This window comes from Aythya fuligula, chromosome 12, assembly GCF_009819795.1.
Source record: "Aythya fuligula isolate bAytFul2 chromosome 12, bAytFul2.pri, whole genome shotgun sequence".
NCBI lineage: Eukaryota > Metazoa > Chordata > Aves > Anseriformes > Anatidae > Aythya > Aythya fuligula.
Window position 1 is genome coordinate 4,261,301 of NC_045570.1, and position 13,217 is coordinate 4,274,517.

The window sequence follows — 13,217 nt, forward strand, 5'->3', positions numbered from 1 at the left end:
GGTGAGCTTTGGATCACTTAATCCTTCAGAGATGGAAAGTTGCAGCATCACCACAAGTAAAGGTTAAGGAAGATCTCTCTGATGTGCTGCTTTCCTGGTACTTGTCTTTGCTAGCCAGCATATACTTATGGACCCACTAATCTTGTAGTCAACTGTAGGACAAGGGTCTGTGTACACAATTAGCTATTCACACAGTCTCACAGGAACCTGAGGAGAATCCAAGGCAGCTGTGCCTGGGATGTTGCACACAATGAGGGGAGGGAACAAAAGGGGGAAAATTGTTTCCCTGTTGTTCTGGTCTTTCACCACAAACTACTGTGGAAGTGGAGCAGCATCATGGCCATGCTTCCTTTCTGCCTTAACTCCAAGCTGCCTGAGCATGGTGCAGGCTGCAGGCATGCTTCTTTTGTCACTGCTTTGTCAATGATTGAGACATGATCCTAGAAGAAAGTGTTGGTCCATTTTGACTGTCCTGCAATATGGTATGTTGTGGGAAGATTAGTCCTTAAGTCTCTTAATTACTCTTAATTCTCTTACTTTTAATATAACTAGAAAAAAAAAATTATATGTCAAATATTATAATCCACATATTTTGAGTTTAATGCCTAGCTGTTAATACCTACTTAAAATATTAACTTTCCACTCTAGACCCTTCTATGATTCTGTATTTTTTCCAAGCCGTTCACCTTGTAACAATGCACAGTAATGTTTTTCAGGTTGAATGCATTTTCAAACAGCTGATTCTTTTATATGTCTGGGAGGCAACTTATGAATTAGGAATAGCTGTATTAAACGATGCAGCTGTGGTGCATGTAGTATTTCTAGCTGGAGCACAGGCCTTGAAATACTCAGCGGACTACATTCTGCAGAAAATAATGACCCATGCTAGCATGACCTGTTAATTACAATATTTCTAACAATTAATTTACCAGATTATTACCAGCATATGGGAAAAGTTTTGAGAATGACAGAAGCAGGTAAACACAGGCTTTTCCATTTGTTAGGAAGCTTTCACAAGAGTGTTAGGGCCAAGGTAAGTGTAGTATTCATATATGTGGATTGGGTCCATCAAAGAATTAGATGTGATATTGCAGAGCCACCAAAATGATAGCTGTATGGTGTACCAGGCTGTAAAACTAAGGCAAAGTCCAATTTACATAAACCTCTGAAAGACAACAGAGAAGCATGTGCTTAGGATAGATTGCTCATTAATCATGTGTCCCACAGCTTGATAATCAGAATTAAATGCTATCATTATATTAGCCAGATGTTCTCCTCAGCAGCACCCTTCAGTGGTTCCTTTCCACTATCTATGCATGGCATGTGGTATGAATTTTTTACTCAGATCAGAGCTATTCTTAAAAATTGCCTCAGACAAGAATATGCCTTCAATGCAAGTCATAAAACTGTGTCAGCTACAAAAGGGAAACGAAGCATATTCTCTCACCTCTGATGGCATGACCATCACTTGTATTTTTTTTTTTTACTCCTACCAAAGTTGATTGCAAACCTTCCCCCAGTTCCTCCCCCAAAAGAACGTGACTTCAGTAGGAACAGGACCAACCTCAGCATTCTCAGAAATTGAAAAATGTTGTTTGACTGGGCTTCAGCTGGAAGAGTAAAAATCAACATTTGGTGTCTGAAAATGTGTCCTTTACATATTTTTCTTCTTGAAAGGAAGTAATTTCCCCAAAAGCAAGCAATGCCTCTGATTCTGCAGATTCTTAAGTGCTTTATTCATTGTATTTTCCTATTCTAGCTATGCATGCATACAAAGTGGGCTATGTTCAAAATATTGTCAAAATAAGCAAATTATAAATTACTTTTAGTTACAAATTTCTTTCCAGAAGTCTTAAGCTTAGGTGCTTCTCAAATCTGTAGAGTAAATATAACATTTTCAAACATATGCTAATGTTGACATATATATATTTGTTCTACTAGTTTAAAGTTATGTTACCCTAACAGGTAATTTCCAGTTATTACTCTTTCAAGTTACTGTGTTCAGGAAAAGGAGCAGGCAGCTTTGCTATTTAATTAAATTATTTCTTGTATTCATTGTACATACTCCCGAACTGCAAGTTCTTTCAGGGAAAAAACTCGTACAGGATCTTTTTTTGCCTTCCATTCTTCCAGTTTCTCTTGCAAAGACAGAAAATCCTTTCCAAGTTCATATGCCAAAGTTATCATTGCTTCTAACAGGGGAATATAATACTTGTGACTGTTATGTACCCGAAGGCGTGATAGAGCTTTTTCTCCATATTCAAAGGCACTTGCTGGGTTGTCCAGGTCCTTGTAGCACACCACAATAGCACAGAGAGTAGGGACAATTGAGACAGGGTTGCCTCTCGTCAGCCTCTCCTGCAGACCAATGACTTCTAAAAGGATTTCCAAAGCTTTGGTGTAGTGGCCACCTCGCAGGCAGCCGTATGCTTCCTGAAGCTCTGGCTTTGTTAAAAAGTCAATAAATTTTTTTGATCTTCGGATATATTTCATAGAATAAAGACGCCTCAGGTAGTCCTTAAAGGCTAGTTTTCTCTCATTGATTATTTCTTCTGTGAAGTTCCCTGTTAGGGCTTTTTTGGGAAAGGTCACATCTTCCAATTCTTCACTAAAGTCCTCCAGAAGATTTCTGTGCAGTTTCTCAAAATCTGAATAACGCCGTTCAATTACAGACTTGTTGCTGTCAAAGCTTCCTGTCTGCAAAATTATGATTTTATACATCTAAACACAACAAAAAAAGAAAAACAAAAATGAGAAGGACCATCCTAGCCCCAGTGCAGCCACGTTTTGGGTCTGTTACTGCTTTGAGAAGATTGTGATTGTATATTCCAACAGCTGAAACCTTCCTTCACCACTTTCATGCATATAATCCTGTATATTCTTTGGGATTGTTGTGCAGTTTCTAAATTAATCACTGGCTAGGATTACAGAGTATGCTCAGTGTAGGGCTGATCTTTGAGATCTGTAGCCATCAAAGTAATAATTCCCCCCTCCAGCTGTTTTGGACTTTGGCACCATGCTTAGCCTTTGCATGTAAATGAGTTGTAGATAAACAAAGTACTAATGGATCCCATCCTGCAAAGTGCTGACAATGGTGAACTAGCAGACTGAAGCACGTAAAATCACTTACAGAGCCTTACAGAGCATTTCTGTAGCTATGCTTGCTTCTAATAGCCATGGCTGCTGCAATCAATCATCATCAGTGAACTGAATGGATATCCCAGACTTAATATTGAACTTAATGTATTTTCCATTGGTGGTAATACACAGAAATTATGTTTGTATCAGACATTTCTAGGATTTGGGGGCATTATTAATGCTGTGAAAGAAGAGGGAATATTTGGCAGTAACATTTGGTGTATGCAAAAATAAGATGGAGCAAATCCAAAGTCTCATTTGCCCTTTAAATCATTGTCCTGTTCAAATCCTGTTCAAACTTTCTTGGCATATATAAATATACTGCAAAAAGGTGACATTTCTACAAAAATCTGTGTTTGTTAGCCAAAATCCTTCATTAACAGCAATGCTGTCCCACATTAACAGTTCTCAAAAGTCCATCTTCCTCAGCTCTTTTCTGGCCTCGAAAAGAAAATGACTATAATAAATGTGATATTAGCAAAATAGCTGCAAAATAAAATTGAGAGTTGTGTTGTACAGATACAGTCTCCTTTGGGCCTGATCCAAGCACCATAATGTTGAAGAAGGGCCAAATACCTAATATGCATAAACCAGTGGAGCTCCACTGCTTTGCTGTGTCATTGTGCACCAGCTAAGGGCATGGACTGTTGACCTTGCTGGCTTTTGGATGTTCACATTCAACTTTCCACTGAATTATACAAGAGCTGGAGCAGTTTTACACACACCAATTGTTTTCTGTGCTGGTATAGAAGGGTGAAAACTAGTACTAGCACTAGTGTCATTCTGATCCTCTTCCTTGATTTTCCTTACAGAGAAATTCTCTGTATTAATCTTCATAAATGATCTTTACAGGCATTTCTTGAAAGGTTTCTAAATTTGATCTGACTCCTCTGATCTCTTTTCATTTCTAAGCACTGTGACGTTTTGCTATATTTTGCCGTGATCCCTGCTGAAAAGTGTATATACTCTTGATGCATATCCAAAGCAATCATAAGTTATCATTTTATAAAGGGCAGCTAAGTGAATAATTTACATGTACTTTTTGTGTGAGTGTAGTGTGCATGAGAAAGAGAAGAAATACCATTTAATTAAACTGTCATTCAAATTGGCTCAATTTTGTTGTAATGTAAATTATTTTGCCTAGGCTTGTGACTTAACAACTAGGTTTAACTACTTGCACGTACGCCAACCTGATAACCTTGTCCTCATACAGCTGTACTAAAATATTCTTTAATTATTCAATAACTTGGATACTCTTGAGGGTGTGTAAGACAGGAGCATCAAAATAGGTGTGTATAATGTGCAACAAAATATTTGGACAATCTCTAGAACCTGCTTTAAACTCTACTGAGCTGCATCACCCAGGATCAGTGTCACCAGTATGACTGTTAGCATTTTTCATCTGCAGATCTCAGAGATTGTTGCAAATGAGGAAAACAACCCTATCTGAATTTCACTGACAAGCACTGAAGAAGACTTGCTCTAGATCAGTCCTCCAGAAGTCCAAGAGCAAAATTAGAAATAATAATAATAAAAAAACCCTAAGTCTCAGTGCTGTGAGAAAAGGTATGAAAATCCAACCCATTCTCCTGTTCCTGTCCCTCATACTTATGCTTCACCTTAAAAATATGACAGAAATATTCCATCTAATGGAGCTCTAGGTAGGGAAGGGAAACAATCCCAGAAGAGATCTAGCTGGAGGATGTCTTAAATTTTGTCTACATCAAAGAATTTTGCACTTGTGCTAACATAAATTTCTGATGTGGAGGTTATATAAATACCATGCAGCTGTTACAGCAGTCTAGCTCAGTGCCAGTGTAACTGCATTGATATTTTTGTACTTGTGTGAATTTCTTTAATGTTGACAAGCCTCTGGGTGTAAAGGATACTCAAGCTACTAATTGACTTGATATTGCTTTCCCACTGCTGCAGGTTTTATGAACTGATTGTCAGAGGTTTTTTTTTTTTTTTTTTTTTGTTTTTTTTTTTTTTTTTTTTTAGGGGCAGATACCACCAGCTATGCCCTTATGAACAGTGAGAACAGGCTCTACTCAGTATGATCACAGCTTGCAGAACCTGGCCATCAGTGAGGTCTTCATGCTGTGTGCTGTGCAGACCCCTGTAGAGTGAATAAAAATTAATGATCTTCTTACATATTAATTTTTTCACTTACCACATATTTAGATAAGTGGTGCTCTACAATTCTGGTTGATGGGATTTCAAAAAGGAGTTTGACCTGTATGCACTGGCTTTTTTCATTCCTCCAGTATTCCTGAAGCTCCTTAGTGGTCATTGAAGAGTTGGGACTTAGGGATGCATTAGAATCTAAAACCAATATATAAAATATTTCAGATTATAACCTTTGCATTTGAAAAGACTTCTACATGTTTATTGTGAAAGCAGAGCTTAGAATTTCTGTTGCCATAACAGCAAAACCTAAAGAATGATTCCACTGCTAATAAAGACTGCTTCAGGTTCTCTAAGGAAAGCTGTTGTGCTCTGAAATTTGAAAGACACTACATTGGCTGCAGAATATAAATTTAACTTATTATGGAAAAATATTGACAAGAAGCATTGTATGTCTAGGATGTAGCCTCAGGTGCCATGCGGGCAGGAGGTAGGCCTCAGCATCCCAGCTGAGGCCCAGTAGGCCTAAAATCCTCTGACTCACTGTTTTGAATCAGATGCTTCTCCAGCCTTCTTCCTTGCTAAGAGGATGATATAATACAATGCAGATGCAAATTCAGACGTATATTGAAATACTGACCATATTCAAATATCAGGACTGTACAGTAACAGGTGAAAGCTGAGAAACATGAATGCCCTAACCTTAAAGAAGAAACTCAGATAACCAGCTTAGCTGAGGGAGGAATTGTCACATCCTCTTTTCTTTTGTAGCTGAAGTGATGCCACAGTGATATTTGTATGTGCAACTCCCTTCCTTCCTCCACGCATAGTCACATACACAGACACAAAATCCCCACCGTATATGCATATGTAAAAATGAAGCTTGGCTGGTTCGCTTACAGGGGAATTTGATGAAGCTTTTCAGAAGGGTGATTTCTCTGCCTTTGAAATATAGCGACAACAGTTTTCATCAAGTGGCATACAGCCTAACAAAGTGGATAAAAGAAATGGAGTAGTGGGCACAGCAGTCTCAGTTTCCTCTCAGTAATGTCTCTGTCAACACACTCAGCTGAAGTCAGCCTGCAACATGCAGACAATGGAAGTGAATGACCACAAGTGAATGGGAGGATAACTGCTTGATGCAGAAACAGGAATGTAAATGCACTGTAGTACTCCATCAGTAGCCCCACTTTTACATGCTGTTAATCGTTTGGTCATACAGTTCTAAATATCAAGGCCTGCAGTGATTGGCTCAATCTCTGTAAAACGTTATTTCTTGAGAGAGAGGTGCTGTTTATGATAGCTTTGTAGGCTGAAAATCTTGATGAAATTGCATATATTATGAATTATATTTAACATTTTATTAAATAGTGTGACAGTAATCTTAGGGATAGTAGAAGTCCAATGCTGCTTCTTCATTGGGCATGTGAGAAACTACTGCTTGAGATTAGTTTCAATCAAGTTCTTGGTGTCCTTAATGACACTGCCAAGAAATTCAGATTTTGTGATGTACAGAAAGAGTGCTCCCAAGACAGGCCAACTGATGAGCATTGTTTTGGTCTTGGGTGTGTAAATTTATTCTGGAATAAATTTCAGGTACAAGAGATTTAGAAGGAAAACTGTATGTGTGTGTATCAAGAAGTGCATCTGTTTTGCTATTGCTACGGTATTATTACAAGTTCAATCAAGGGTTATTTTCAGTGGAGTAGGCAATGTAAATTTGGACTATTGTAGTAAATAAAGTGAAGTTTTTATATAAGTGGTCAATAACTACATAAGAAATAAAATGAAAGGATAGCATCAACCTTGGAGGTCATCTTTTTTTGGGTTTTCTTTGTTCACTTGACAAGAAATTTCAGCTTTAGGTTGATTTTGTTCTTCATCAAGAGAAGCAGTCGTAGAAAACATAGTAATCCTGCTCACAGCTTCCAACAGCCCCCTTTCTGCTGTGCAGTGTGTGTCTTCTTCCATTGCAAAGCTGTCACTGAAAGATTACAAAAAATAGGACATTTCTTAGTAGCATGCCTTTAGAGGATCTAGTCTGGTTATCTTTTTCGTTGGCTTCCTCATCGCTTTCTGTGAACATGTGTGAGGGCACAGTAGTTTTATGAAAACTAAAGTAATAAATTGAAATATATACATAGTTACCACTGAAGAACTATTCTTATTAATATTACCACTGAAAGTACTTGGACATTTTTTGGCAGAGTAAAATCAAACATGAAAATCACAGTAAGTTATGTTAAATAGGATTAGGTACATAGCTCCTTAGTTACCTATGAGGATTTTGCCATAAACTTCAGTGAGAGCTGATTTTTTCTCCTGAAATCTGATTTATTATATATATTTTTTTGCCCCACACCTCACAAGTACTAGTTCACGTGGACTCAAATCTTGGAGATTATCAGTATAACTAGCAGCCTGGCTCTCTTATACTGCTGGAGATTACCATTCTCAAGACTCCAGAACTTACCATCTGTTCTTAATTACTGTGTTGGCCTATAAGGCAAAACAAGGCGCTATCTGAAACAGCATAATATTTTTGTTTTATTTCACAGTTTCAAGTTCTCTCCAGAGAGACTTGTCACTGTACTGTGAGAGAATAACAACTGAGTTTGACAATGGCTAGGTGGAAGGCAAACCGAGGTTTCTAATTATTATGCACAAGCAGTCTTCCTTTACTTCTTTTAGTCCATACACTGCGCTTCTAGTAGATTTGTAAGTCTGTTCTGCTAGGACTGATATTTTGCCATGTGCTTATAAAATGCTTAAATCAATCTACTACTCCATAGACTGGATTGGCTATTCTGCCACATAAATGTCTCCTTAAGATGTACATTTTATGAAAAAATAAAAATAAAAAAAATACTTCTAACGTCATTGTATTCTACCAGCAGTTTAGAAAGTTTTAAGAACATCCTAACCACTTTGCCAGGGTGCTGTGTTCAGTTAGTTACCATGAGAAGTGTTGCTTACAGTTTATCCAATGGGTGAAAATCAAATAACATGAAAATCTACTCTAAAAAAGTGCAACTCTCCCTGCTCGAAATGTAGAAATAATGCCCAAGGAGAGGTTATTAAGTAACGAGGGGGTTTAGGACAGAGGTGTTACTACATATCATTTTGTCACCGCTTGTCTACCACACAGTTATGCAATGCCAGTTACAGAGGTGAGGAAACTCCTTCAGCAGAGCTATTGATTTCTGGCAAACTACAGGGCTGTAAAAAGAAAAGCAATTACTTTCCTCACTGGAAATAATGGAAATGCTTTCCTCTAAGCAGCCTTTCCTCTGCCTGGCTTGGATAAACAAGAACATACATATCATCATCCTCATTATGAAGAGCATCATAGAAGCCCTTAGTTTTGAACTTTGGACCAAGGGGTAAAAGTTTTCACTGTTCTTCTATTACTTTCCAAGATGTCGTTTTTGAACAGTAAGAGTGGCTGATTATTTCTATCTGCTTATCCCTTTAGATATTTGTGACAGTTTATCCCAAGACTGTAAACTTTCAAATATTTTTTTGAATGTAATCTCAAAATACCAGATTAAATGAGGCATCTGAAAATGGCCAAATTTAAATAAGGACGTTTTTCTTAGTTGTGAGTTGGCATAACCTAATAAGCAAAATTGCATTTATATTCAATAAATATATCTTTATATATCTATAAACTTTATATACATAAATATCTGTGTGTATGCATATATAAATATCACTTTAAAACATGATTTATCTGAGTAATACAACATACTTGCATATAGAGTGATGCAGAAGTGAATGGTGTAATATACAAGTCTTCACGTATATGCATTGAAAATTATCCATGCTTCATAACACTTTACAGTGACTTTTTGTTGGGAAAGTTAAACTTTAACTAAGAGACTATTTATTTTTGCATATAAAAAAAGTCCAGAACAACATAAGGAAACCTGCAATAAATGACACAATTTTACTTTGGCCAGGTACTCCTGCTCTGTATCAGAGTAAATGTCACTCAGACTGAGTTAAAAGTATCGGCAGAAGCCAAAGTGCACAGAAAACTCACCTGGGAACTGCCAAGGAGATTTTAGTTGTGGTGCGTGGGTAGTCTGTACGAAGTCATGAGCGGCCTGCTTTGCATTTTCAAAATGCAGAAAAAATATGTCTGTGTGTGCTTCTAGCAGGCACATTCTGTGTTTTACAAAAAGGAAGGAAGAAGTCTTGATTAAATCAGACTTCCTCATCCAATTGGCTCACTGCTTCGGTGCTGACTGATTACACATGTAATTTCCTATCTGCTTCGAACAGCCTGGCTGCTGTCTGCAGACAAGATGCAGTGATGCAGCTCCAGCCACAAGGGCACTTTTGCAAACCCAAATGTCAGTATTACACACGCAAACACAAAGCGGGAAAGAGCTCAACAGTAAATGCAATTACAAAATCAATGAAAACTTGTCCACGTGGATTTCTGACCATTCTCCCACCCTCCCTCCCCCCCCCCCCCAAAAAAAAAAAAAAAAAAAAAAAAACACCGAAGAAAAAAAACATGTATATGTAAATGCACTTATGTGGAAAAATATGCCCTGTAGGACATCTTTAAAATACAAACAGCATCCAATTCAGGAAAGAAAATGCAGATGGTACCACAATTAATAGCCTCGTTCTATGTAAAATTGCCCTTCTGACAGAAATCCTGATTCTGCACAGTGCTTAAGCATACGATTAATTTCAAATATCTGCTTAATTGAAGTTCAGAAAGGAGCATTATCATATTTGACATGACGACTAAACTTGAAATGGACTTATGTGTGTGCCTAAAATTAATCCTGTACTTAAATTCTTTGTTGAGCTGAGGACAAAGTGAAGAAGAATGATGCATTAATCCACATGTCCATTGGCCCAGATGCTTCCTTTTGTAGTTCACTTCACTTTGGAAATTTGCTTTAAAACACCAGGATAGCTATTTCTGGGGTAAATAGTATGGACACTCTTTTTTAGTAATGTAATTTTCCCGGTTGCCAAAGCTCACTCACTGAAAAAAAACAGGACATTTTAATGCAGCACTAATGTGGGAGGCAAACATCCAAAGGACCACATGGATCCTGCCCCACACATTCCTTTAGAACAACAATTTCAAATAATATAAAACCAGGGCCATAAACTGCCAATGCCTCTCTTCTGCTTTATTCTCAACATAGAACAATGCCAACTTTAACTTGGACTCTGTCTAAATGTAGAAGTTTTGCCAAAATAGCTGTCAGAACGATGAAAAATCACTCCCATGCAGCTACAGCCATACTGGCAAGACCCCTAGCATAGATGCCGTTATATTGGCAGAGTCCTTTAGCCCATTTAGCATGTTCCATGCGGAAAGTGATTTAAGTTACACCAGAAAAGAAATCTGTGCTTGCCAATACAGCTCTAAGGTGTAGCTGTACCAGCCAACTCTTTCAAGTGTAGACAAGGCATGGGCTTCTGGCTCAAGTCTTATTCCTTTAAAGTTAGATTTATGGGTTTGGTTACAATTGTGAACAAAAACCAAGGGGGATTTCAGTGCATTTCACCCCTGCTGACAGTTCACAGATGTATTTGAGCTTTGAATTCTGAATCCGCTAATTTATGTGTTGCCAAAAAGCAATGTATTATTTTGTGATGCTTAGTGCTATTGTCCTGCTCTTGATAAAGCTGAAGGAAAAGAGGAAAGTGTATTTTTCAGTACATGAAGAATGACCTCTGTGTTCAATTATTTCAGAATAAGCACCTTCTAGTCAAATTAACCTGGATGATTAAAAAAAAAAAAAAAAAAAAAAAAAGTGAAATCTGTTATGAACATGGCTGACTGATACGGAACAGTTTACAAATCGAGGGTGTTCTGTGGGAATTCTGTCTACCTCAGAAGAGCCAGCTGTGGCAGGTACAGGCAGATCCTGAACTGGTGGCAAGGGAACATCCCCAGGGCTACTGCTGGCCTCATGCTCAGGAGCTGTGATAGCCATTGCAGGCTTCCCTGGCTGCTCCTCCCCATCCTGCTCCCATCTGCTCAGGTTTTGTCCAGACAGCCCCAGGCCTTTACCTGGACCAACTGTTGTTAGTCTGGCAGTATTTTACTTTTCTTATTTCCACTTGATTAGCACATTAAAAACAAACAAACAAAAAAAACCCTACAACATACAGTGGTGTTTCTAGCAGAATGTACAACGAATATCTCTTCATATTTTTAGTTTCACTTCCAGCAGTCAAATACCGACTAAAGGGTTAAGCAGCAGAAAAGGGGATTTTTCACAATGGCAGCATACTGTTCTGAGATTGGAAAGTGCACTTACACCATCAGTTTATTTAACTATTCATAAAATGATGGTAAACGTTTATGAAAAAGCGTATTCTGTCACATTCAGTGATGGAAAAGGGGTTTTCATGCAGTGGCTTACTCAGAGTTTGTATTCTGTGCAGGCACTGACTTTGTCTGGCATACATAAAGAGCACAACATTAAGACACGTTTACCGAGGGATATGGAAAAAGAATGCTCTGCAGTAACACAGGAGCTAGGCAAGGTTAAAATTGTAACACTGCAGTGCATAAAAGTGGTTGTCATACAAGTTATGTCCTCCATACATATCTAAGATGGAAGGTCCCATTTTACGAAGAGTTCCCTGGAAGCTTATGTCTAAAACTTGCTAATTAGCCACCAGATGAGCAAGTCTTGTGGTGCCACATTAAGGATGCCTGTATCCCAAGACCAGCATTCATGCTTTTGATGGTTTAAGAACCAGAAGGGATGTCTACAGCAGTGTAAAACATCCTGCCTTGATTTGGGCAGTTAACGTTTTCCCAATGTGGTAGACTACACAAACCCAGACAGAAAAAACATTCAATCACAGAACACAAAGCTGGTATCAGCTTGGGAAATGATGTGATAAACCAAAGTTATGCCCAAGCTGCAGTTTACTGCCAGGTTTGTCCTGCTGTAATGGGCATAGCAAGCTCCTATTCAAGTAAGAGAATGTGGCTGTAGTCTTTCTGTTACAAAATCCTCTTCAGCTTCAGCCCTATGAAATACAGCTTCAGGCTCCCTCCTAGGGCCTGTATGGCTTTTTGCTCTCAGGCTCCAACCTATGTAACTAATCCTTATTTATTTTACCAAATCATTAATTAGAACTGTTGGTAATGAAACAAAACAAAACAAGGGGAGGCAGAAATACCTAATATATTTACCCAAGACCTCTTTTACCACACAACTAATATTTTGAAAGAGTGCTGTAATGTTATCTTTGATGCTTCTACAATAACTTTTCATTTTTTTATTTTTTTTTTTCAAACGCAACAGCATAAGTAACTTCTGTTTCCATGTTTGAAGTAGGAGAAATACTTAGCTGTTCTGTACGAATATTCTGCACTTTTGGGGTACTGTGATAAATGAACAGCATCCTGGCATAGCACAAACTACTGTTCCATGTTATTCATATAATGTTTAATTGTATGATACTATGTCTTTTGAAAGTGGAATTTGTTTACCATACTTATAAATTATAAAACATGTTTCTTTTATCAAGAGTGCAGTTTAAAAAAAAACACAAAAACAACAAAAAAAAAAACACCAACTACCTTGCCATTTAATGGCAAGTATCTTGTGCTGGTGTTACAGACAGGGTTTTTAACATGAAAGAAATGCAACAGGCCCATTTTACACTGCCAAAGCCCTGTTACCACTTTACAACTCCTTTATTACTTCTAAAGGAGTGCAAAGGAGCTTTAGAGTAAATAACAGTCATAGTCTGTCTTTCATCTGCAGTCTGTCAGAGAGACAGAGCTGTACTGCAAGCCCAATGGGTCAATAGGATATTAACACGGGTTACATTTCACAAGTGCTCTTCTGTCTGCAGGACAGATTTTCTAAATGGTGTATGTTGGTCATTTTCCCTGCTGAAGTAAGAGAGTTAAGTACATAATTACTTGGACTAGAGAAATATTTTTA

At 37.9% G+C, this 13,217-nt stretch overlaps 1 protein-coding gene across 1 annotated transcript; it reads right to left on the reverse strand.

The window, feature by feature from the left end:
- Positions 1-1,712: 1,712 nt before the first annotated feature.
- Positions 1,713-9,478, reverse strand: SNX20 (sorting nexin 20). Its single transcript, XM_032195649.1, has 4 exons — positions 9,311-9,478; positions 7,071-7,249; positions 5,312-5,463; positions 1,713-2,721 (listed from the first exon to the last, which is right to left on the reverse strand). The coding sequence occupies exons 2-4, from the start codon at positions 7,234-7,236 to the stop codon at positions 2,053-2,055; spliced, it is 987 nt and encodes a 328-aa protein (XP_032051540.1). The 5' UTR covers positions 7,237-7,249; positions 9,311-9,478; the 3' UTR covers positions 1,713-2,052.
- Positions 9,479-13,217: the final 3,739 nt, after the last annotated feature.

What these genes read in the sequence shown, in the direction of transcription:
- SNX20 (XM_032195649.1), bottom strand. Translation starts at nt 7,236, where the DNA reads ATGGAAGAAGACACACACTGCACAGCAGAAAGGGGGCTGTTGGAAGCT. An exon ending in AAAAAAAGATGACCTCCAAG is followed by an intron (nt 5,464 to 7,070) that starts GTTGATGCTATC and finishes TATTGGTTTTAG; the next exon opens with ATTCTAATGCATCCCTAAGT. An exon ending in ACCACTTATCTAAATATGTG is followed by an intron (nt 2,722 to 5,311) that starts GTAAGTGAAAAA and finishes TGTTGTGTTTAG; the next exon opens with ATGTATAAAATCATAATTTT.